Source organism: Podarcis filfolensis, assembly GCF_964270895.1.
Source record: "Podarcis filfolensis genome assembly, chromosome: 12".
NCBI classification, from domain to species: Eukaryota; Metazoa; Chordata; class Lepidosauria; order Squamata; family Lacertidae; genus Podarcis; species Podarcis filfolensis.
In genome coordinates, this window is record NC_139614.1 from 28,232,785 (window position 1) to 28,257,632 (window position 24,848).

Sequence of the window (24,848 nt, forward strand, 5' to 3'; positions counted from 1 at the left end):
GAAGAATCCTGTGTGTTTAAGAATTAAGTCCCTCTGAGTTCAGTAAGACTTACTCCCTGTTAAGGGTGTTTAGGATTTCAAGCTTAGAAGGATAAACAAAAGGATACACAAGAACCCTCTTAAGGTGTTCTGGCTACTGTGTAAACTAACACATAAGCAGGAGGATACAGGGACAAGTGCATTAACTCTGCCCCCTCCATTCATCTCCCACAAGCTCGTAGAACTGTAAAGCTGGAGGATTCCACGAGGGTCATCTACTCCACCCCCTGCAATGCAGGAATCTTTTGCCCAATGTGGGGCTCGAACCCAGAACCCTGAGATTACGAGTCCCATGCTCTACCATGCTCTACCAAGTGAGTTATCCCATGGCAGGCAACAGTTCCTTGCTTAAGGCAATGAGCCTCTTTTCACTCTTGTGGGCTCTCTGATTTCCAGGATTTTACATCCCATGGGGAACCTACATCAGAATGTAACAGCTGTGCTGGAATAGCCCAAGAGCCAACCGAGTCCAGCACCCCATTCTCACAGTGGCCAACCAGATGCCTATGAGAAGTCCACTAGCAGGACTTGAGTGCAACAGACTCTCCCCCACTTGTGATTCCCAGGTTATTTGAAGGTAGTCTTTCAAATAACCTGGTCCGGAACAATTTAGGGCTTTCCATATCAATACCAGCATTTGATTTTGGGCCCAGAAACAAACAAGCAGGCAATGCAACTGGTGCAGTTATAGGTGTATCGTGTTCCAAACATCTGGCTCCAACAAACAGCTGGGCAGCTGCATTTTTACCAACTGGGAGTCTAGTCTGGGTGTAACCAGGGCATGAGAAATTGAGGCAAGGTCCATATTCTAGAAAGGGTTGCAGTTGGTGTGTTACCTGCACATCCAGAAATTGCACTGATATCAAGGCACAAGCTTGGAAGAATGACACTATCTAGAACAGGAGTCGGCAAGGTTTATCTTGCCTGGGCCAGATCAGTCCCGCGGAGATCCCTCCATGGGCCAGATCGCGCGCAGGCCCGTGTGCAGACACAATTTTCGGCGTCGTGGAAGTGGGTCCTTGCGCCGTGCTGCGCAGATTTAGTGCAGCGCACGAGTGGGCAATTCGGTTCGGGGGTGGCTCATGGACCAGTCAAATGACCTCCGCGGGCCACTTCCGGCCCATGGGCCTTAGGTTGTTGACCCCTGATCTAGAACCATTTGGAAATGGTCATTGATTTCCCAACCCACACCCAAGGACCTTCATCTTATCTGAATTAAGTTTAGCTCATTCGCCTGTATCCATCCAAAAGCCACCTCTGGACACCTGGTTAAGATTTCCGGTAACTCCCTGAGATTAGTTAACAGAAACAAGAAGCAAAACTGAGTATCCGCCACATAGGATTTGGCTAATTAACCTGCTGATTATATTTTCCTACAAAACAAACCATGGCACAGCTGTGGAGCATTTTACGACCCTTGTGGACCCTTCCAGCTCTTTGATACTATGCTTCTATGAAAGACCCAATGTACTAAATGTATGCATAATTAGTCTAACATTCTGTTACTACTGCCAGCAGTGATTTCTGTACAATGGGCATAATCCAGAAAAATTTGTTTGTGTATCTGCTCCAGGGTGTTTGGAATTAAGACTAACCACTAAGCCAAATCCTAAAAGCTGGACTCTTCTGATTTGTTGGGTTTTTCATAATTCTGCCTGTTGTCCACATCCCCTATTTCTGTTGGAGAGATTGGTAATTTATTTCCTACCCTGGGATTATTTTATTTTGCCACCTTCTCTTCATCTCCTTGTAGAAGCCTCTATCATCCCACGACTACCTTGAATAAGGAGGACCCTGCAGGTGGAGAGGCCTGTGAAAGAACAAGTGCCGGGCCTCCGCTTCTTAACGCTTCACTGCCGCACACTGGTAGCATTCCGTGCATTCCAAACGTGAGAATGCCGGAGGAATGGCCAATCCCGTGTACGCCGGAGAGACCCACAGCGTACGGTCGACGGGGCTTACAGGCTGCAATCCCAACCTCACTTACCTAGCAGTAAGCGGCACGGCTAGGACTGCGCTGCTACTCTGGCAGTCAAAACTGAAAGCCCCGCCGACCTGAGTGGGGTCAGCGACCAGGCTCGGTTGCAGCTACTCGGGTTGCTGCTCCCCTCCCTCCCAGCTTTGGTGCTCCAGCTGTTGCATTTGTTTGTCTCCTTTTCCTTCTTCCAGGCGGAGCGGCCTGCAGGGAGAGGGCGCGCGAGGCTGTCCCGGGACCTGGGAAATTGCAGCAGCAGCAGCGAGAAGATTGCAGCAGAGCCAGAGCGCGCAAACTTCGCTCCCAGCGCGCTCGGCGAGGGTGCCCAGCGGATCGGGGCCAAGCTCGCTCTCCAAGCTGGCTTGCTGAAGGGAGAAAGCGCCTTGTCCAGAGTGGGAGAAAGGAGAGAGCTATGCGCTCTCCAAGCCTGCCGGGGAACGTCCTCTCCCTTTGCGCAGCGCTGGTGGTGTGCTTCGAGGTAGCGCGCGGCCAGCAAGGTAAGGAGAAAGGAGAGCAAGGGCGCGCGGTGGCTCTGGGCACGAAGAAAGAAAAAGGGAGCCTCTGGAGGATCTTTAGGCTCACGGAAAGGGGCGCGTTCACGGGTGTAATGCTGGCAAATGGAATGCCGTCTTCTGTAGTGGATCGTTCTTTAAAAAAAAAAAACTCCGCAAAAGTTGTTCTGTGGTTTTGTTTTCCTTCTGTGCCTGTTGAGCATCACTTTGCGCGCTCTGGTACCTTTAAAGCACATTCAGAGCACGCTTTTTAACTCCCAAAGAAGCCTGTGAATTGTAGTTTATCCCTCACGGAGCTACAGTTCCGTACAGGGTAAACAAGCGACTGTTCCCAAGATTCTTTAGGAGTAAAAAATGTGGTTTGAATGTGCTTTAAAGATATGGTGTGCGCACAGCCTCAGGAATTTCAATAACAGAATAGTGATGTCCTTATTACTGCTACCAATAATTGCTAATAACTGATGCTATGTTTCTCTTGCTGTATGAATGTAGGGAGTCGGGGTACTAATTCTAGATGAATTAACAGAATATATACAGGAATGGACTCCTTTGGGAGGAGGAGAGGGATATAAATCAAATGAATAATGATGGTGATCAGAAGTTAAGAGACAGGACTATAATACTTCTGCTGTGGTTTCTATGGGGAACTCTTTGTGGTTAGGATAGTACATGAAATGTGAGAATCCAAGTGAGAAAGGCTTCAATATTATTTTTAATCGATTGTCTTGGCACTGATTATAAACTGATTTTAGTGCTGATAATGATTTTTTACACAAAGTGACAACCGAGTTGCTTTTTTATGTTATGGGCTTTAGTAGAAAACATTTATATAAATGTTGTTTGACAACTTGGCAGAAGTTAGCCATATTATACAAACCAAAGACAGATTGCATTGCTGATATGTTTTGACCTAAGCTTATCATGGTAACCGAGACTGTCTTATTAAGTTATCTTGTGCTTCCTTGTCTATTGATTACTTTAAGCAGTTGTCTTCTTGTTTAATACTGCATTTCAAGCTCTTCAGTTCAGGATGGTTGTCTTTTGTCTTTGTGGTGAAATGAGCCATGATATACTAGGTGCTTGTTCCAAAGGGGGGGAAACCCCCAAAAAACTATATATTTGATTCCTGTCTTGATTAGAGTCTCTGGCAAATATCACACAATATTATCAGAATTCAACTGATTCACAAGCTTTGCATTTTTTAAAAGGATATTCAAACTCCTTTAGTTGCAAACATAGCTTCTTTGTGATAGACAGAAGGGACAGATTTGCTAAATGATTCATGTTCCAGAACTTCTTAGCTCCCTGCTAAATAGAGCTCAATAGACCTTTATTTAATATAAATATTAGTAGCAAAAGCAAGGCATCATTTTGTTCCGGCAAATAGTGGCCTGGTTTGCATAACACAGTTTGGCTTAGTTTGTATTCCAGACTGAGGCTCATGGTTAAGCCTTCTCCTCACTAACCACAAGTTGTGCCCAAGAGTTGTCCTGGTATACCCATAGTTTGGGTTGCCATATTTTGCAAACCAGACCGAGATTAGATATAATGCTGTAGATCAGAGGTCACCAACCTGGTGCCCATGGCACCCCAGCAGGTTTCCAATGGTACTTCTGGCAGGTACCCTAGACTTCAGCTTTTGTTTTAGAAAAAAGTAAGTCTCTAACCCTCCTAGAAAGGAAGTTATGGGGCAAAATGTGCAGGTACTTCTAAGCGATTTCTGTGAAATTACAGTGGTGTGGCAACCTTGGCTAGGAATGCTCCCTGTTGTTATTAGACAGCATCAGTGTGTGTAACCTCCATAATCAGGACATAGCTAAGGTTCTGTCATAAGCTTAAGGAGGATGGGAGGGGTTGTCTACCTAATTTAGTGTTACGCTGTGCTCCAGGCAGCCATTTTGTGTTAAACCACTCGCACATCCTCCATAGCAGCCATTTTATGACTGACGACACCCACTGCAGATAAATGCATAAGAATGCTAATGTCTCCAATTTTTCTACAGCTCTGGAATGTCATCCAGGCGGTCATCAGATCCTTCAGAGTCCATACCGAAGTGTTGATTTTGATTCATCACGGCTTCAGCAATCAGCCATCCAGGATTTAATATGTGATCATTCACTGCCATCAGGGTGGTACCGCTTCCTGATTTTCGATAAGCAGGCTGAAATGCCAACCAAGTGTGTGGAGGTAGGGATGCTCTCCTTTTAACCTATAATTGTATAATATGGCAGACTCCTTTAAAAATATATATATTGTTCATCTTCCATACATGCAAATCTGAGCTGTTATGCGTGGCTTTATGGTCCACCACAAGGCTGCAAAGTCCACAGCTGCATCCTAAAACTTCACTGAATATTCTTCTTCTAGAGTAGTGATAGAGAATTGTTTGGTCTGAGGTGGGCAAGATTTTAGTAGGCAGCATCAAAAAGTTTCTGTTCTTGTTCTAAAACAAGTTTACTTTCCCCACATTATTGACACTGAGTGAATGCAGATGATCAACTTATGAAAGACATCCTCTAGCTCTCTATCATCTGTGCCAAAATCAACTTGTATAGTGCAAGGTGGAGGCACAATAATCTGACCAGAATGGTGAAAGGCAGCTCCCTATGTTCCTTTATCACTAAAGTAAGGCTGGAATATCTGTGGCTCTCTAGATAGTGTTGGGCTCCCATCAGCCCCAACCAGTTTGGCCAACAGTCAGGCATGAGGAGGTTGTGGTTCAGCAGCCTCTGCAACACCACAGGTTCCCTACCCTGTATTAAGAGATAGCTGCTGCTATAGACCTACTCAGTTTGTATAGTCCAAGTGTTGCGTAGTCTGAGGCTGCCCACCAGCATGTATTTGTTGCCTGCCAAGTGCTTTGTCAACCTCATTATTTTTATGGCGCTCAACAGGTTGGGAATGGGTTGCCCATGGTGTCCCTTATTTCTCAAAAGGCTGTTTTGCTTGTTATGCTAACCATGATTTTGCACCGGCATCAAGCTCCGAGAGAGGAGATTGCAACCCCTTTGCTCTTTGGTTTTGCTTCTGTTCTGTGCTGAGCTAAGCCATGGTTTGACTTAGTTCTTCATCTGAATCTGCTTCTTGGTCTCCCTGTTGAACCATGAGCTGTAAACTATAGAGCAAATCTTGGTTACAGCTCATGGTTACTCCAGAGAGAGCTGAACCATGTGCCCAGGATCAGACAGTCTGCTAAGCTAAGCCAAACCGTGGCTTGGTTCAGCCCAACAAAACAACCAAGGAAGAGTGAAGTGGCCATAATCTCCTCTTTGGCTTGGCTTATGTGTGTGTGTGTGTGTGTGTGTGTGTTTTCTTATCTTGGATGCTGGAAACATTCTGTTGATCAACTGTTTTCTTCTGTTTTGGTTTTGGTGCTAAAAGATGAATCACTGTGGGACACAGGCCCCTGTTTGGTTGTCTCTGAGAGAGTCCGAGTCCTTGCCTCAGCCTGGTGAGATCAAACACTTAACAGCCTGTGCAACTTGGCAGTTTTTCTTCAGCACCACAGAGGACTGCTGCCTTTTCCGAATTCCTGTGAGTGTGAGGAACTGTGGAGATTTCTTTGTATACTTACTCCAGCCCACCCAGGGGTGCATGGGATATTGTGCAGAAGGTGAGGAAGCACATGCTGCCTGCTACATCCCAAAACATGTATATGTTTTCTTTTCCCAAATGTGTCTCAAAACATTTGGTCTCTTGTTACGTTTTTATAAGTCCTTCTACATCTATAGAAGGGACACGGGTGGTGCTGTGGGTTAAACCACTGAGCCTAGGGCTTCCTGATCAGAAGGTGGGCAGTTTGAATCCCCACGACGGGGTGAGCTCCCGTTGCTCGGTCCCTGCTCCTGTCAACCTAGCAGTTTGAAAGCATGTAAAAGTGCAAGTAGATAAATAGGTACCGCTCCGGCGGGAAGGTAAACGCCGTTTCTGTGCGCTGCTCTGGTTCGCCAGAAGTGGCTTAGTCATGCTGGCCACATGACCCAGAAGCTGTATGCTGGCTCCCTCGGCCAGTAAAGCGAGATGAGCGCCGCAACCCCAGAGTCATCCGCAACTGGACCTAACAGTCAGGGGTCCCTTTACCTTTACCTTTTACATCTATAGAGAATATTAGGCCTTGTCTACTCATGAAAGAATTCTGAAGTGTTATAGAGCAGACTGCATCACCCCAGCCTGCAGCTGGGGAATATTGTTTTCAAATGTTTCCTTTCTAGAAAGCTGCTCTCAATGTGTCCTCTCTCAAAAGTGATCCGAACAATCAGCGATCACCTATCACAAGCCAAAATCTTGACAGGAATTGTGCTTTATTCTTATAAGTTATTACATAAAATGTCTCTAATAATAAATCATATGTTCCTCATAAGCTCAGACAAGGCTGCAGCCCCATCTACAAGAATTAGTTGAGTTAGATTGCAAGCCCTAAATGGCCTCGACCCAGTATACCTGAAGGAGCGTCTCCACCCCCATTGTTCAGCCCGGACACTGAGGTCCAGCGCCAAGGGCCTTCTAGCAGTTCCCTCACTGCGAGAAGTGAAGCCACAGGGAACCAGGCAGAGGGCCTTCTCGGTAGTGGCGCCCACTCTGTTGAATGCCCTCCCATCAGATGTCAAGGAAATAAACAGCTATCTGACTTTTAGAAGACATCTGAAGGCAGCCCTTTTTAGGAAAGTTTTTAATGTTGGATGTTTTTTCGCTTTTTTATTATTATTATGATTATTATTATTCTCTTGGGAGCCATCCAGAGTGGCTGGGGAAACCCAGCCAGATGGGTGGGGTATGAATAATAAATTATGATGATGATAATGATGATGATGATCCTAAAAGCTGCGGGAAAGGGAGAATCAAAGGCAGATATACTGCAGTTTCCAAAATCCTGCCAACCTCTCACCAGCAGGACAGAAATAATGGCAAAGCAAGGCACGAGCACCTCTATCTCCATTTCCAGGTGTTCTTCTTATTGTTGTTATTTTGTATTTAATGATTTCCCTCCCATTGGAAACTGTGAAAGGGAGGTTCCCTATGCCAGCTTCTGCGGTTTGGAGGTGTGTGGAGGGACTGGGTAGTCTATAGATCCTTTGGATCCAAACTTCCACTAACCCATCTCCAATCCACTAGTCTGCACACCCTTCTAGTAGGGCAAGGGCTATGGAGGTTTTCACAGTGGCAGGAAGGAGGCATCTCATGTTGAATCTTCTGCTTATGATTCTCCCTTTCTCTTCTTAAAAGAAGGAGATTTGATGCTTCTCCTGGCCTCTGAAACACCCTCCCATTAAAGAATAAATGAGCAATTGACATGCTAAGCTGCATTATTTTTCAAAAACTTGATGAGTAGTTGGAGCAAAATTCCATTTGCATCTGAAAATTGGCCTTAGAACAAAAAAAGGATCTCTTAGTAAAAGTCACTTTACTTGCAGTAAAAGAGGGTTTTAAATTCGTACTGTCTAGTGTTTTAATTAAAAGACATGAAATAAACTTTTTATTATCAGGAAGAGGAACTGTTACTTACCCTGAGTAGGCCACCATAATAATGTTTTCTTTATTACTTTTATGTGCCAAAAGAAATTATCATAATTTAATGGATTTCTTTATTATGCCAGCGAAAAGCCGATAGTGAAAGGCATAAACACTCTTCATCATCCTATGCAGCTTATTTACTGAAAATGCGAAATGTGTATAGTATAATATACCATTTGTTTTTATGGCGGAGAACAATTTAAATATTGAAAACGTTTTCATTGCTACATTAAACTAAAAGCCAACTTGTTTTCTTAAACTGAAAGTAATGAGCTGTCTTTAAAAAAGCAAAATACATTTGGTTTTAAAAAAGCTTAGTGCTGTTTAGTGAAATTGCAGCGTGCTGAAAAGTTTTTTAAACAGTTCACTCAGCTTGAATAGTTTATAATAAAAACTGAACTTTTAATTATAAGCATTCTCAGGGTGAACTTAGATGTCAACATTTAACAATACTAGGGACTTACTGACTGCGGGTGAACAATCTTCCCACTCTATAACTCAGTCCTGGGTGGTGTTTAATATTTGTAGAAGAAATAAACCAGGCCAGAGCTTCCCAGAGGTGTAACTTTCAAACCGGAGTAAGTATAGAAGGGTTTGCCCACGCTTCTGGGGCCTATGGGCACATTTGAAAACCAGAGCAACTGTTGTGGTTCCACACACAGCAAGACTCTACCCACCCCAGTTGTAGCCTCTCCTGCATTGACCCCACACTGCAAAAATAGATGGCTAAATATTTATTTATTTATTTATTTATTTATTTATTTATTTATTTATTTATTTATTTCCTGCCCATCTGGCTGAGTTTCCCCAGCCACTCTGGGCGGCTTCCAATCAAGTGTTAAAAACAATACAGCATTAAATATTAAAAACTTCCCTAAACGGGGCTTCTTTCAGCTGAGGGAGGGTCAGAGGGGACAGAATCCTGTGGGCACAAAGGAAGGCCTCTGAGGGCACATGTACACCCTCCGGCTCCCATTACCCCCAGCTAGCATGTCAAATTGCAAGGGATGATGGGAATTGTAGTGCAACAAACAACTGGTGGGCCACAGTCCCCCAATCCCTGATTCAAATGCTTATTTGCTGGAGCAAAAGCCAAAAAAGTATTGTGGAGAGCTTTTGATACCAGGTGCTAGCTTTCGTCACCTGCTTTGAAAGGATGTCACAGGACCCTTATTTCTGCTGTGAGAAACTGGCATGGCCACCACTCTGGAATTTGCCACAGCTGTCAATCCATATCCAATGAAAATAGGGGAATCCTAAGGAAAAGCGGGACATTCCAGGGTCAAATCAGAAACCAGTGCAGCTTCTTTCAATCAGGGACATCCCTGTAAAATAGGGACACTTGGAGGGTCTGTTAATGTAGGCTCAAAAATCTAGGCCATTAATTTTCTAATTTATCTTCAATAAAATACAAGGCAAAAATGCTCAGAGTTCCTGTTGAGCAGTCACCTGATGCAATTATATGTAAGGAATATATTTCTAGTTACTTCAGGTGCTGAACTGCAAGCCTGCCAGACTGGGGAGAGTGAAAACACATGCAGTGGTAAGTTGTTTTGTACAGATTTTGTCAATATATTATTTTGACCCAGGGATTCTGTGTATTTTCTGTCTTAACTCTGATTTTATTTAACATTTATTTGTTTTGTTTATACATACCACCCTTTGTCAGAAGACCACAGGACAGTTTACAACACAAATACCATAACAGGATATATGTGCAACATTAAAATCAGAACAATTATACAAATGTAGTTACATTCAGGAATACAGAATGCAATACAAATTCTCGCAACTGCATAAAAAGAGGAGAAAATCAGCAACGTGGTATCTAAAATACAAATACAGCAAATTGAGACTCTTCTCTCAAAGGTAGATCTCAGTCCTGGCCACCCACAGAAAATGACAGACCTGCTGAGCAGTCACCTGGGAGCTTTTGTCTCTTCTTGCAGCCTCTCAAGATCTTCACTTCCTTACCTCTCACTTCGGGTCCTTCCACCAACTATCTGCCGCTTCCTTGTGGGTGCAGCTATTAGCTCCCAATGGTGGCCCACTGGCCCAGAGTGGGAGACACCAGAAGGGTGGTTGCCTGTGATGTCTCCCACATGAGGTGACTCCCATTGACATACTTGGCTTTTCTTTCCCTGTCCTGTAACCACCCTCAAGTTTGGGCAATGATAAAGTCTTTCTGTCTAAAAGACACTGGAAAATGCCTGTTGTTGACCAGTTTGGGGTGGGGGTTGGGGAAATGAAATACAACAGCTAAAAAGTAACAAGGAATCTATGGAGTATTATCTGTCCATTTCGTTCTTTCCCCATGTTTGAAGTTATTTGTGTCCACCCTACAGCGGCCATTTTGTGACTTCACACCAGCATTAATTTCTAACTCTTTATAGCTCAAAGTAATAAACATAATCAATAAATGGTTTGGTTTTCATTATGTTGCATGATCTGCTCATAGGTTCAATGGATATTGTGTGTTAATTGCGTGTTGATTTTTCTGTTCCCAATAGCCGCCCTTTCCCCACGCACTCTCACACCACATGCTATGCTATACCACTATACCTGTTTGACTCTGATTACATCAAGACTAAATTTAAATGTTGGCCATTGTGAGAAGAGGATGCTGGACTAGATAGGCCTTTGGTTGGATCCAGGAGGGCTCTTGTTATGTTCTTGTTTAAAATAGTTAGCAGGAAATCACATTATTTTGCTTGCTGCTTGTTTCCGGAAGTCTTCTCTCTGCTTTACATTTCTTAAATGGCATTAACCCACCTCTCCACTTGTTTTTGTTGTTAGAGAAATTACCTACTTCACAGTTGCCACTTCCTTCACCACCCCCTCCAAGCACACCTGAAATAGTGGCGGTCTTACTTGAAGGAAGCATTTTCTTAAGGTGCTCCTTTGATGTTCCTACCACAAACACCTCTGTGGGCTTTCTTGTGGCTTGGTCCAGACTGTCTCCTGAAAGCATCAAAGAAGAACTGAAGCAAGAGACAACAGTCCAGGCATTCTCACTCTTAGAACTGGATGGGGTAAACCTCCGGCTAGGAGACAGGGTATGTTTAAGTTCTGTATTACTGTTTTATGTTTCTGCAAAAAGGTAATGCTCCTCAGTGCTCTTCTAATTACAAGTCCAAAAAGTTAATCCATGTTAAGCAAGGAGTCGCACCAAATGATAAATGCTGAGTTCCAAAACTCCTTATTTGTGATTCCCTTAGAAGCAGCACCCTTAACTCCCAGGTTGTGGTTTGTGTATCTGTTATTCTAAGAATCCAGCAAGCTCACCGGATGAGATTTTAGGGTTGGGATGGAGACGGTTATATCTGCATCTGTCTAAACACTTGGTTTTGTTAAATTTACCCCCTCATAATTGCCACAAGCAAGCAAATTTTTACCAGGTACGGAGCAAACAAATAACATGTATCTCAGTGCATTTCCATAAAAACTGTATAGTAATATGGAAAGGCAGTATACAAATTTTAAAAAGTGAACTGAAAACTGACCTAGAGCATCTTGCTGTTCCCTCTGTTAGGGGACACTGGAAATGCCTACAACCTAAGAGATAGCGTTGCATGGTGGCTAGACTTTGATCAGGGAGATCCAGGTTTAAATCTCCATCTGCCCATAAAGCTTACAGCAGGGGTGGTGAAGACTTCAGTCTGAGGGCCATGTTCCCTTTTGGCCAGGCTCCTGGGGGCCGCATACCAGTGGTGGGTGTGGCTAGAGGCAAAATAGGCAGTGCCAGAATCAAATTTGGCAAAGGAACAGGATTTTTTAAAAAAATTAAAGTAGTTATATCTCATTTTTAAGGACCTAAAACTCTCAAGGTGGGTCATTCTATATCAAGTGATCCAACTTTTTTACCTCATGTCATCCAGTTTTCTTAATATTTTGTACACTTGTGAAATGATTAAAGTTCTGAAGAGACTGGTGTTTTTAGTTTTGATGTATCTCAATCCTGGGCTGAGCTTTAAAGGTTTTTGTGTAGTCTGGCAAGGCCAAAATTGTCATTATTTTTGACATTTCAAACCGTCATAACTCAAAAACTGGATAAGATTAAAAATTAAAATTTTAGATTTAAACTTGGTTTTGCTCATTCAATGAGTGTACAAAATGTTAAGATAATTGGATGACATGAGGTAAAAAAGTTGGATCACTTGATATATGGAATGACCCCAGTGGCATATAACTGAAGGAGATCTAATTGAGATACATAAGAGTGTTAAAAGGAACACAGAAATAGCGAAGCACCAAGTCTCAGGAATTGCTTTTTAAACATTCTGTGATCTTCTGCATTGCCTGTACTCCTTGAATTTCATTGCCTTCTGATCTCACTGCTTCTGCCTGTCTACCCCTCTTGATTTTGTATATATTTCTGCAACAGAGGACGACACTTCATGCCTCTGACGAAGTGGACTCTAACCCTTGAAAGCTAAGTTAGTTTGTCTTTTAGGTGCCACAAGGCTCTTTGCCATTCTTGCTTTAATATAGTGTTGTCCCTTCTCTTGTTCTTTACATAGATTTACTGCAGCAGTTCCACCTTTTTCTTAGAGAAACCAGAAATGCAGAGTTCACTCATCGAGAGCATGGAATTTTTTGCAGGAATTAAGGTACACTGAAAAGAAAACAGTGCATTGTGTAGTTATGACCCTGTACCTCAGAGGTGGAAAAGCCATACACCCAGATGAAGTTGGACTACAACTCCCATCATCCATGTTGGCTGGAAGTTAAGTTGGAATCCTACAACATCTGGAGGGCCACAGGACCCACACTTGCACATTGTACTGGGATGTAAGCCCCATTGAACTCAGTAGGGTTTACTTCTGAGTAGATATATGTGTAGATGGGCCTCCACAAGTTACTAGACTGCTACTCCCATTATCCCTGTCATTGGCCATACTGGGGTTGACAGGAGAATCCAGCAACATCTGGAGGGCCTCAGGTTTCTCACCCCTGCTGTATAGGATTGTGCTGTAAGTCATAATTGTCTTCACTGCAGTGGTGCAAGTATTCAGAAGAACAATATTGTAATATTTGCTAGTGCAAGAATTCTTCTCTGTTGGCAATAAAATTAGTGGTGTGATAGCATGTAAATGTAATAAATGGCACTCCAAATGCATGCAATTTTTTTTCTGAGTTGGCCCAGGTATGCTGTACAAGCTTACCCTGCTAAGAACTAAACCCCATTGTGTATAGGATTCCAGCCTGAGTTAATTACACTTGGGTCCCATTTAAATCACTGTGAAAAGGCTGCGTACACACCATACATTTAAAGTACATGATGTCCCTCAAAGAGTCATGGAAACTGTAGCTTGCCATGGTTGCTGGGATTTGTAGTTGTGCAAGGAGTAAACTACAGTCCGCAGGATTCTCTGGGGGAAGTCATGTGCTTATATATGCTGACATAATGGGAACTAAGTGCAAGCTAAATTGGTCTTCGTCAAACCATTTAAATTATTTCTACTAACGAGTTGGCACGCAATCATTTTGTTTGTTTGTTTAAATCAGCCTGTGTTTAGGCACACTCTGTGGAGTTTCCTTATAAAAGCAAAACGCTTTTGTATTCCTTTTACATTGGGGGGGGGGGGAAATCTATTTTGCAAGATTACTGAAATTAAGTCCAAGGGACTTTTTTTTAAAATTGCCATCATCACAGCAGTGGTTTACAGTTGGATGTTATCTTATTGATTGCCTTTCTGTTGTTTTCTACAGCTGTAAAAACCAGTTTTCGCTTTAAATTCTTTTCAGCATTGTTCTGAACATTTACTGTGAGATAATTCCACAGATACCTTGTGTTCATAGCATGTTCCTTTTCTTATACTCAGCTACATCCTGAGGCATTTATAATATCAGAAGATGGAAAGGAATACAGACTGACGATAGAAAGCAAAATTCCCATTCCTTGTCCTCAAGCTAGTCAGCTGGAAAATGGCTGCAAAATCTCATTAAAATTAAGAACAGTAGAGGAAGGTAATTTCTTCTTCAATTTTTTTTTAATTGGCTTGTGCCTTGAATACGTACTTTTTATCCTCATTTTGACATGTTCATGCATTGCTCTGCTCAGGTGATGCATGCTGGTTGCATGGCAGCCTTTGTGTGAGGAGCCAGCACTGTGTTGCAGCTCAGACCTCTAGCCTAGCTTGCTGCCCTTTGGAACAGTGGAAAACACCATGCCAATGCCCACGTTAAACTAAGATTAAACCAGTGTGGTTGCAGGAGGGTTCATCATGTTCTTTTTCTTAGTCACAGGTGTGGAAACTGGGCTACATAGAATACAGAAAGCTGCCGTATACTGAGTCAGCCATTGATCCATCTAGCTTATAATTGTCTATACTGACAATATGCATGGCCCTCTAGGGTTCTAGACAGGAGATGTTCCATGCCCTACCTGGAGATGCTGCAGTTTGAACCTGGAACCAGCTTCATGCAAGGCAAATGCTCTCATTGAGCTATGGCCTTTCTTTGGTAGTAATTCCTTTTGTCTGTTCTGAATTTTTGATTCCTACCTTTTCTCACCATTGACCCATAGTGACCGGGACTGATGGGAACGCCAATGGCATCTTAAGAACCAAAGGTTCTCCATTCTTCATTCTTGACCTAAGGCAATAAGATGTATTGGTGTCTGGCACTGGCTGTGCTGTGATAATGTTGCGCCCCACCCCAATCTCCAAGCAGTGTGAGATTCAGGGCTTTCAGATGCTTACCCAGGGTTCATGTCTCCTTTGGGAATGAGGCACGGTGGAGACTGTGGTGTCTTTATGATATATGGTTTGTTCACACATATGTACAACCTGATGGAGGGGCTCACAGTATTAACACCCCAAGAGTTGAAGGAGGGGACCCTGCCCATTTGTTGTCTCACACAGAGCCCCTTTCCTTTGTCTCGCTTAATGGTCCATTACCAAGGTGATCACCTCATCAGGAAGCTAGCCTGACTTATATTTTAATACTCGCTTGTCAGGCATGGAGAGTCCTCTCCTTCCCTGGTAACTTCATAGGCATGAATCACAAGCAGTTTGTATTCTATAGTCCTTTTTATTCAGTCATCTGGTTGCAAAGCAATAATCCATATCTCCCCACAAAGAGAGGTTGTTGGCTACTCTGAGCCTTTCCCTTCCATCTCCAGCAACATCCTGGGCGCCAACAGGAAGTTTCACCCCTCTGCATCCTCTATTCTCTAATATGGAGAGACCTATGAGCCCGAGGAGAGAGGGGGTCATCCAGTCTCTCTAGGGAGGTCTCTGCTGGCTGTTCCCTCCCTTTCCCCTCTTCTTCAACTATCTTGTAGCTAGGTAACTCCTGCGGAGACTGTGCAGCATTCTCCTCTCTCTCTCCTACTGAAACTGCACAGTAGAAGGGGTGTGAATCGTTCCCCTCCTCCTCCTCTTCAGACAGAAGCTGATTTGGCTGAGGATACACTTCCCAATCTTATTCAGACCATTCCCTGACATTGCTGTATCCAGGGGTGAGAAGGGTCTCGGCACACAGCCTGACACCCCAATAACACATTTTCCCACCCCTGCTTCATGCTTGTGTGCACATGATAACATAAGTAAATTTTGGAGCTAAGAGAGGGCGATGAGATAGAAGTGAGTAATGTATACAAGATCCTGCAAGAGGTTAAACTAGTTGCCTCTCTGTTTATTTGCAACCTGACAGTTATATCCTGCCACTTCCCCAAAAAACTGCTTTGATTTTAACAAATCACTAATGCTAAAAACAGAACTCTGTTGCATCTTAAAGAGAAATCTTGCTAATGGCTGTCTGCTTTGGAACAGGTAAAGGTCCGCAGAGCTTAAACGTGGCTCTTTCTTTTTGCTCTGTGGAGCTTCTTCAGCATCCCTGCCACAATGGGACGTGTGGCCACGCCAGCATCCATTATACCGCGGTGACAGATTTCACCCGAAATGGAGAAAGAGTAACCAGAATTGCGGCAGAACCTATTGTTAGCGACAACTTCCTGTGGAATGGCTACATGGTGGAAAGTATTCAGGTGGAAACCCATTCCGTTCAGTCTTGATAAAAGAAAAAGAAATCACTTGGAAGTTAGCTGATGTAAACTGGCTAGGTTTTCTCTTTTTTTGCACGTTTTTAACAATGACTTACGAGCATCATTTATAATGACATTTCTAATTCGCACAGCATGTCGTTTTGTTTTGTTTTGTTTTGTTTTGTTTTGTTTTGTGAAATTCTTTCAGGGCAGGGCTCTCCCAAGGTGGCTTACATGTATATATAAAACATGAAATAAAAACAGCACTTGGACATCTTAATTGATTAAAAAGCTATTTTAAAACCATTTTGCCACCTCATCAGAAGCCTCTAATTGATGGATAAATTTAGTTAAAAACATTATTGTTTGCTAAAACGTAATGAAAAGCCAGTGATGACTAGCATATTCCTTTGTATGTGTGAGGTAGACCCCCTTAAGCAGCCGCTCTATACACCATGTATGGGGGAAACCAGTGACCAAATGTTGCTGGCCTACAACTCTCAACATCCCGGGCCTTTGGCCAGTCAGGCCGGCGCTGATGGGAGTTGTAGTTCAACAACATCTGTGAACGGCACAGATTCCCCATCGCCTGCTCTGCACACTTACCTGATACAAGTAAGTCTCTTTGAAATTAGTGAGGCTTAGAATTGAAGCATTGCTGTGTTATTTACTTGTAAGTCAAGCTCCGTAATCAGCACGTCAATATATTTGAAGGATTCCTGATCAGCTGATTTACCTTAATGTCTTCACTTCTTTTAAAGGTTACTGTGAAAGATCTGCCCTCTGCCTATTGCTACTCTTTTACTGACCCACATATCATTACATTTGATGGCAGGTAATTTACAAACTTACTCTTTCCCCTTTTTCTTTTCAAGAGAGGATTTTTTTTTAATCGTAAGATGAATACATTAATATTTTTTATCTGTCACTTGTTAATCAAAACCTTCTCCCACCCCATCAAAATGCTGGGGAGAAAGAACCATGGCTTTAGTGACTTGCTTCAACTCAGTGATGCCGGTTGCTATATTTATGAAGGAAATCTGTTCTGTCACAATGAAACACAGCTAGGGATGATCATCTCTTCTCAGCAGTTCTACAGAATATGTCCCTAGAGATGAGTAATGGTGGTTACATTGAATGCTCCATACCCACAATGCGTAGCCAGGAACAAGCGTGTGCTTATAAAAACCCATATTATGTGAGCGTTGACTAGGCAAAGAGGCAGTGAGATTTTTTTATTCAGCCCAGTCTCCTAGCAACTACCTGAAATTCACACAGGTAAGTGCGGCCTGCCTGAATGGTATTGGAAAAAACTGTCCATCATGCCATTCTCATGTCATCACAAAACCTTCCCTTTAAAAATAAAAAGGTATTATTTAGGGAGTTGGAGGAACATCAACACACCAAGGAATGGGGAGGGAGTGATTAAATAATATTGTGGAATATAGCTTTCACTAACCTAGTGTCATCCAGGTGTTTCGGACTACAATTCCCATCAGCCCCAGGCCATACAGTGCTGGCTGGGGATAACGGCAGTCGTCTGAATGATCTGAATGCCACAAGTTTGGTGAAGGCTGAGGCATACTCTTTTGGTTCTCTTTCAAACAAACAAAGAAATAACTTACTTTCTTTTCCTGAGCAGTAGGAAGTTCAGTGCAGCTATTACCTGAGTAAGGTAAGGTTCCATTAGAGGACAGGAGATCTGGTGCTTGCCATGTCTGGGTAATAATTGTGCTACTTACAATTGTGGAAGCTGCCTGAGTAGCATGGAGCTGTCGAAGCAAAGCACACATTGCTCAAAGAAACATTAGCATCTCTGAGTCCAAAATCCAACATTCCAAGCCAAATCCAAAGTGTTTTTTGTACAGGAATTCTTCTGAGGGAATTGGCTTCACCCTACACCCTGGGTGTGAGCAGAGATAATAATGCACGTCATGAGTAAAAATGACTCTCCTATAGCAGTTTCAGCTCCCTGGGGACTGTATGGCCTGGGGCTGATGGGAATTGTAGTCCACCCCAATAATATTTCTTCAGCCTTGAAAGGAAAAAGAAAGTTCCAGAAACATCCTCTGACGGAGGCAAAGTTAAACCCGATCCTCAGTCACATACAGTTTGTCCCTGATAGTTTCTTTTTCTTCAAAAATGCAGCTATGGGGGCTGTAAACAAAAGTAGGTGTTCATAACGCTTTCCCCTCATTCAGTTTCCACCCTAAAAACTCCTTAACCTCAATAACTTTTTACCCTTCAAGTAAAATGATGCAGGCATCATATTTTCCTTGGCAGGGCAAAAATTGTTTTTTTTTGGGGGGGGGGCAATTTTTAGTGGGAAATGCAAAAAGGAAAATGATTAAGAAATCATCACTGCCACCCAATGTTGGCCTTCGGCTTTTGTTTGTAGTCCAGCTATATTTTGTAAATAAAAAGAAATCTGGGATAAACTACACGCAACAGAATGCTAGGTATAATTTGACTTTCTTATTTCAGTGAGGAAGTGCGCAATCCTGTTCATGGAGCAAGGCCCTTTAAAACTAGGCAGAACATCCCTGTGAGTAAACATGCATAGGGTTATAAAAAAAACTGTTAGAACAGCCCCCCCCCCCCCAAGTTAAATTAAAAAATGACAACATTGGATGAATTGGCACTGCATTAAAATAGCAATTCATAAAAGTGATGATAATTTTGAAACACAAATAATTTCGCATGCTCTCCTTTTTTCTAGGATGTACGACAACTTTAAAACGGGAACGTTTGTGTTATACAGAAGTACTTCCCGTGATTTTGAAGTCCACGTACGCCAGTGGGACTGTGGGAGCCTCTACTACCCAGCATCATGTAACTGTGGTTTTGTTGCCCAGGAAGGGGCTGATATAATAGCATTTGACATGTGCAGTGGTCAGCTACGTGATTCGCAGCCGCACTTATCTGTGAAGAGCAGAGCTTCGGCAGACAGCGGCGTCAGGATCACTGAATCATATTCAGGAAGAAAAGTCACGGTGTGTTGATCCATTTTATATCCGTTGTAAAGCAACTTGATTCAGGAGGAGTTTTCTGTTTCCTTTTTAATCAATGCACATATATAAGCTACTTTCAGACATGAATGATAAACCATGGTTTATCGTTGCATAAAGAAGCTTGGCTGAGCCTTGGGCTTCTGCATTGCCCAGCCCTTCTCCTCCAACTTAGCCATGAGGAAACTAGGAGCTTTTGTTACCCACTCTTAACCAACCACAGTTTAGCATTAGGGATTTTTAAATTAAAAAATCCAATAAACATACATGGGCTGTGTTCGGACATTAATGATAAGCCATGATTTCTGATTATCTAAACAAACATGGCTTAGTCTTGGACTTGTGCATTCCTTCTTTCTGCTACTCCAGTGTGGCCACGAGGAAATTAGAAGCCTTAGCTACAATTATTATGTCTAAACCTTGATGAACTGCAATTAGTCTTAACTATGATTACTGAAAGGGATGCGGGTGGCGCTGTGGTGTAAACCACTGAGCCTTGGGCTTGCCGATCGGAAGGTCAGCGGTTCGAATCCCCATGATGGGGTGAGCTCCTGTTGTTTAGTCCCAGCTCCTGCCAACCTAGCAGTTCGAAAGCATGTCAAAGTGCAAGTAGATAAATAGGTACCGCTCCGGCGGGAAGGTAAACGACATTTCCTTGCACTGCTCTGGTTTCGCCAGAAGCGGCTTAGTCATGCTGGCCGCATGATCCGGAAAAACTGTCTGCAGACAAACGTCGGCTCCCTCGGCCAATAAAGCGAGATGAGCGCCGCAACCCCAGAGTCGTTCACGACTGGACTTAACTGTCAGGGGTCCTTTACTTTTACCTTTTATGATTACTGAAAGAAGCCAACTTCAAACTGTGATTGATAAAGCAGGTTTTTTCCAATAAACCATAGTTAAGATTAATCGTATGTCCAAATCCTAAACAATTGTTAATTGAAAGCAGGAGCAAAAGATTCTGATCTCCTTGTGACCACGCCAGAGGAGGAGAGCGGTACAAGCTCTTGACCCCATTGTCCTGTTGGTCATATTATCTGTAGAATCTGGGTCACAGTCCTCTGCCTCTCTCACATGATCTGGTGACCTGAGGTTGACATGGATTTGGGAGTGGTCCAGGGATGAACGAGAACCATCACAGAGGTTTTTGTGTTGATAAGCCAACCTTTTCTACGTATCCATGTCAAAGTGACAATTCTCCCTACCATCTACAGATTTGTGGTTGGTTGTCCTGAGGGCCTCCATCCCTTGAATATAGCAGTCAGTTGCAAGTGGAGTTGTTGCACAGGGTTCGTTTCCTTTGAAAACGCAGTGCTGTGCAGTAAGGGCATTTAACTTGTGTGCAATCAGCTTTATGCACTTGGCAAAATAGAAAATTTAGAATGGGGAAAATGAAAAAGACACTGGCAATTCCACCCACTGTCAAGCCCAATGTGTTTGACTATACACAATTTTGGCTTTAGGCGTCATCCCTGTAATGTATTCCTTGCGTAAGTTGTGGGCTTACTGTACTTAAAAGACAAATAAAAGGAGTCAGATGAGATAGGGCAAAGCAGTAATTTGTTTCATCTCCAAAATGGTCAATAAATTGAAACCACAGTCTGGAAAGGTCTTCCTGTTCGCTCGGTGTGATGCCATTTGTTTTTAGATCTCGTTTTCTTCTGGAGCTTTTATTCGAGCCGACGTGAGTGAATGGGGAATGAGTCTAACTCTCAGGGCCCCCAGTTTGGATTATAAACACACACTGGGCCTCTGTGGAACATTTGATGGCATTGTGGAGAACGATTACCATGATGTGGACGGAACTGAAATCACTGGAGGAGCTGATACTTACACGTCTTTTATTAATGAATGGAGGTAATGACCAAAAGTCTTATCAGTATCTTTTATATTATTGCAAAGGGGAGATCTATTCTTTCAATTATTTGTTTATATTCCGCCTCTCCTCCAAGGATCTCAAGGTGCCATACATGTGTGGGTTTTTTGCCTTCCCCATTTTATCTTTGCAACAAACCCTCTGAGGTAGGTTAGGCTAAGAGACAGTGACTGGGCCAAGGTCACCCAATGAACTTCATGGCTGAGTGAGGATTTGAACCCTGGTCTTCCAGGTCCTAGTCCAACACTCTAACCCAGGCATAGGCAAACTCGGCCCTCCAGATGTTTTGGGACTACAACTCCCATCATCCCTGACCACTGGTCCTGTTAGCTAGGGATGGTGGGAGTTGTAGTCCCAAAACATCTGAAGGGCCAAGTTTGTCTATGCCTGCTTTAACCACTATACCACACTGGCTTGCAATAGTGCAGACTTATTTCTGTTCTACCTTTCTTCTGCCATGGAACCCAAGGTGACATACATGTGGTTCCCAGCCTTCCGTCCAGGCACTGACCGAATTTTGAAATGTTGTACCAAAATGCCCTGACTTCTTGCCACTTAAAGTTAATTATGGAAATGATAACAGCAGGAAGGGGATGTGGAATCTAGTTCCTCAATAACATTAAAAAAATATGAAAAGATACTGCACAAACTTACACAATCTCCATTTTCCATTTAATTAATTTCCCCTGTCATTATGAATGTGTCCTGTTCCATAGCTTAAGGTCTCTGATCTTTTTATCCGCACAATGAGACAATCTAGGCTGAGGGGATGGCAGGTGTGTCACCATTATTTATGTATTTGTGTGTTTATATATACAGACACAAAAAATCCAGCTATATAGTACTGTGCAATAATGGACACTGCACTTTCAGAAGGATATTGACAAATTAGAGTCCATAAAGGCAACAGAGATGCTCAACAGTATGGAAAACAAGTCCTAGGGGGTTTGAAGGAACTGCTTAGCCTGAGTGGGGGACATTCTTCAATTACCTGAAGGGCTGTCATATAGAAGAGAGCAGGCTCTTATTCTCTGCTGCCCCAAAGGGCACGCCTATATCTAATGGACGTTAAGTTATGGGAAGATATTTTTTGGTTGGGTGGCAGGAGAAATTTCTTGATGGTTAGACTGGTTCAACATTTAAATCAATTGCCTAGAGGTCTGGTAGGATTTCATTTGCTGGAACAGAGGCTGGACAGCCAAATGTCTAAAAGGAAAATTGCTATGGTAACAAGTATCACAAAGCTCCAGTGGCCCTCCCCCCGCTCCCATCCATCCATCCATCCATCCATCCGTGTTGCTTGTTTGGATAGCAGCCATGTTGAGATTTTCCAGTTGTTTTTTTGACAGGATTTCACCAGGAGAGAGTCTGTTTGACCAAATACCGGATCTTTCAACTCCGGCCAAGGATATAGTTCTCTGTAATTGCAATGCTGGTGACGTGGGAGAAGACCAACCAGCAAATAAACTGAATTCCGTTTTTGAGGCGGAATTGTCTTTGCCCTGCAGAAGAAACAAACAAAACGCTTGGCTCCCTTCCTTGATCCCGGGGCTGGATGTAACCGCTGAGTACATTGGCTCGCTTGATCCTATCAGGGGCTTGAGGAAACGTGCTTCCGTGCTGGAGGAGGTTTCTTCTGCTGTTCCCTCCATAGAGGGACGCTCTCTGAATCAAAGAGCTCTTCAGACAGCAACCCCAGAACGCACAGCTCTCTTTCTGAACTCCAAGACAGGATTTACAACACACCAACAGGCTGTTTGGGGCTGGGGGGCTGACAGCTACACAGACAAGTTTGGCAGCCAGCGGCGCCGCAAAAGACATTCACGCCCAAAGCGCCAACAAGACTACGAGTACCTTTCTGTGTTTCCATCCCAGAGCCTAAGCCAAACAGATCTGGATGGATTTAGCTATTTCTTCCCAGAAGATCACATGGCTGACCCATACCAAGAGCCCATGTCTTCATGGCCTACGCCTTCTGGCCTCACTGAGTCGGATGCGTTGGACCTTTGCCGGGAGACAGTTGCCAATTCCAGCATAGTGAGGGCTTGCAAGGCTCTCCTCGGCCAGCGGGTCAACGATGTGGTAGACTTGTGCATCAAGGATCTGCAACTGAAAGATGACCTCAGCTGGGCAAAGGCAGGCTTGGCCCTCCTAGAAAATGAATGTGAAAAGAGAGCTTTGGAAGAAGTTAATTACCGCACCGGAGAAGAAGACAAGAGATTATCTGAGGACTTGCTCTTAGCACTGAAGTGTCCCAACCTCTGCAGCGGGAGAGGTCACTGCGTTGAATGGGGCTGTGCATGTTTTCAAGGCTTCAGCTCGTACGACTGCAGCATCTCATCTGGTGAGTCGAGCTACAGTTACTAGCATTCTTTCTCTGCCCCACAGCAAGCCTCCTTATCCAACATCTATGTTCTAATCTGTAAAACAGTCAGCTTTGCAGTCTGTTCTGCATCTGTCCTGTTTCCTAGAGGTAAGTCGTGTACTATTTGGCTCCTGTTGTGCCATATTTAACCACTGCTCACTGAAACGCTAGTCTCAATTACTAGCTTGGGGAAATAGTACAATTTCACATTCCAGCCTCCTTATAGAATGAAGCCAGATGCCTCTATTTGGTATTTCTATTAGATACCCTTTGGGTCTTTTATATAATGCAACACGGCCCTTGGTGGGTGGAGAGGAGCACCATGCTGGGGGGTGTCTACATGGGGTTGCCTGGTTCACAGCCCCTCATAAATTGTGTGCCCGGGCCCATGGCCACCCCTAGCACCCCCCACACTATGCCTCTGCCAGGGGACTGTGTGGCCTCCTGATTCAGATGTTATGGAGAAATAGAGCTGAGTGTCATCAGCATACTGATGGCAACTCACCCTGAAACTCCTCATGACCGCTCCCAACAGCTTCATGAAGATATTAAATAGCACTGGAGATAAGACAGTCCCCTGCGGCACCCCACAGCATAGCTGTCAGGGTGCCGAAAAACACTCTCCGAATACTACTCTCTGGACTGAAGGGAGGATTAAAACCACTGTAATACAGTGCACCCAATTCCCATTTCCCGGAGCTGGTCCAGGAGGATGCCATGGTTGATGATGAGAGACCAAGATGCAGGAACAAGGTCCCACTTCCTGTGTCCTGCTCTCTATAAAGGTCATTCATCAAGGCAACCCGGACTGATTCCATTCTGTGGCCAGGTCTGAACGCAGATTGTAATGCATCTAAATATGATCCCCGTATTCTTTGTGCATATGAAACAATTAGAATATCTAAGTAAGAACACTTCTCTCCGACATTCAGTTTTCTGAGCGCTGGGGATATTTTTGGATGGAACATTATTCAAATCATATGAGCGCACCCCCCCACCCCGGCTGCAGAATGGAAATTTGAGGTTAAGAGACAAGTGTGCCCCCATTCTCACTGTTTGTGAAACCTATGTCTTCCTTTAACAGAACTCGGTATGTCGAATTTTCTCGAAGAAATTCAATGTGAAATATGTTGAAATTGGTTTGTTTCTTTGCCCAGGTTTTGTGTCTGTAGTGCCCTATTTTCTTCATATTTGTTTGATAGGTATTTGTTGGCACAAAAGCTTTGTCATACTGTTTACACGAAGGGCCCGTTGATTGACTCGGTGTGTTTCACTTTCTGATTTTCGTTTTCAAGATCAGGTTCCGGAAGTTACAGAGCTGAACAATGGAGGGTTGTGTGATGTCCGGCAGTATGACTGCACAACTGTAAGAGTTTTTGGCCGTGGATTCATGGAGTCACCAGGCCCCAGATGTGAAATTAATAAGTTGCAGGTGGATTATTTTATGTATTATTGATAAAGGTTCAGCGTTCAGGTTTTTAGAACCTGAAGTTCCTGTAAGCCATTCTGCATCCGTATTGTCCATATTCAAGCTGTTGCTGACTGAGGAAATCATAGGTAGTACAAGTGGAAGA

At 43.5% G+C, this 24,848-nt stretch overlaps 1 protein-coding gene across 4 annotated transcripts in view; it reads left to right on the forward strand.

Moving 5' to 3' along the window:
- The first annotated feature begins 2,056 nt into the window (after window positions 1-2,056).
- The window catches only part of VWDE (von Willebrand factor D and EGF domains), a 44,307-nt gene continuing 21,515 nt past the window's right edge, over window positions 2,057-24,848 (forward strand). For 2 of the 4 annotated variants that reach the window (XM_083578442.1, XM_083578443.1), the window contains exons 1-13: window positions 2,057-2,511; window positions 4,530-4,714; window positions 5,909-6,140; window positions 9,522-9,581; window positions 10,835-11,094; window positions 12,559-12,648; window positions 13,864-14,008; window positions 15,817-16,031; window positions 16,790-16,863; window positions 18,748-19,021; window positions 20,682-20,890; window positions 22,259-23,253; window positions 24,570-24,706. In XM_083578442.1, the coding sequence (XP_083434568.1) occupies window positions 2,427-2,511; window positions 4,530-4,714; window positions 5,909-6,140; window positions 9,522-9,581; window positions 10,835-11,094; window positions 12,559-12,648; window positions 13,864-14,008; window positions 15,817-16,031; window positions 16,790-16,863; window positions 18,748-19,021; window positions 20,682-20,890; window positions 22,259-23,253; window positions 24,570-24,706 (2,961 nt within the window). In that variant the 5' untranslated portion in view covers window positions 2,057-2,426. The remainder of the gene's footprint in view (window positions 2,512-4,529; window positions 4,715-5,908; window positions 6,141-9,521; window positions 9,582-10,834; window positions 11,095-12,558; window positions 12,649-13,863; window positions 14,009-15,816; window positions 16,032-16,789; window positions 16,864-18,747; window positions 19,022-20,681; window positions 20,891-22,258; window positions 23,254-24,569; window positions 24,707-24,848) is intronic. The other 2 variants (XM_083578440.1, XM_083578441.1) reach the window with 2 other exon arrangements.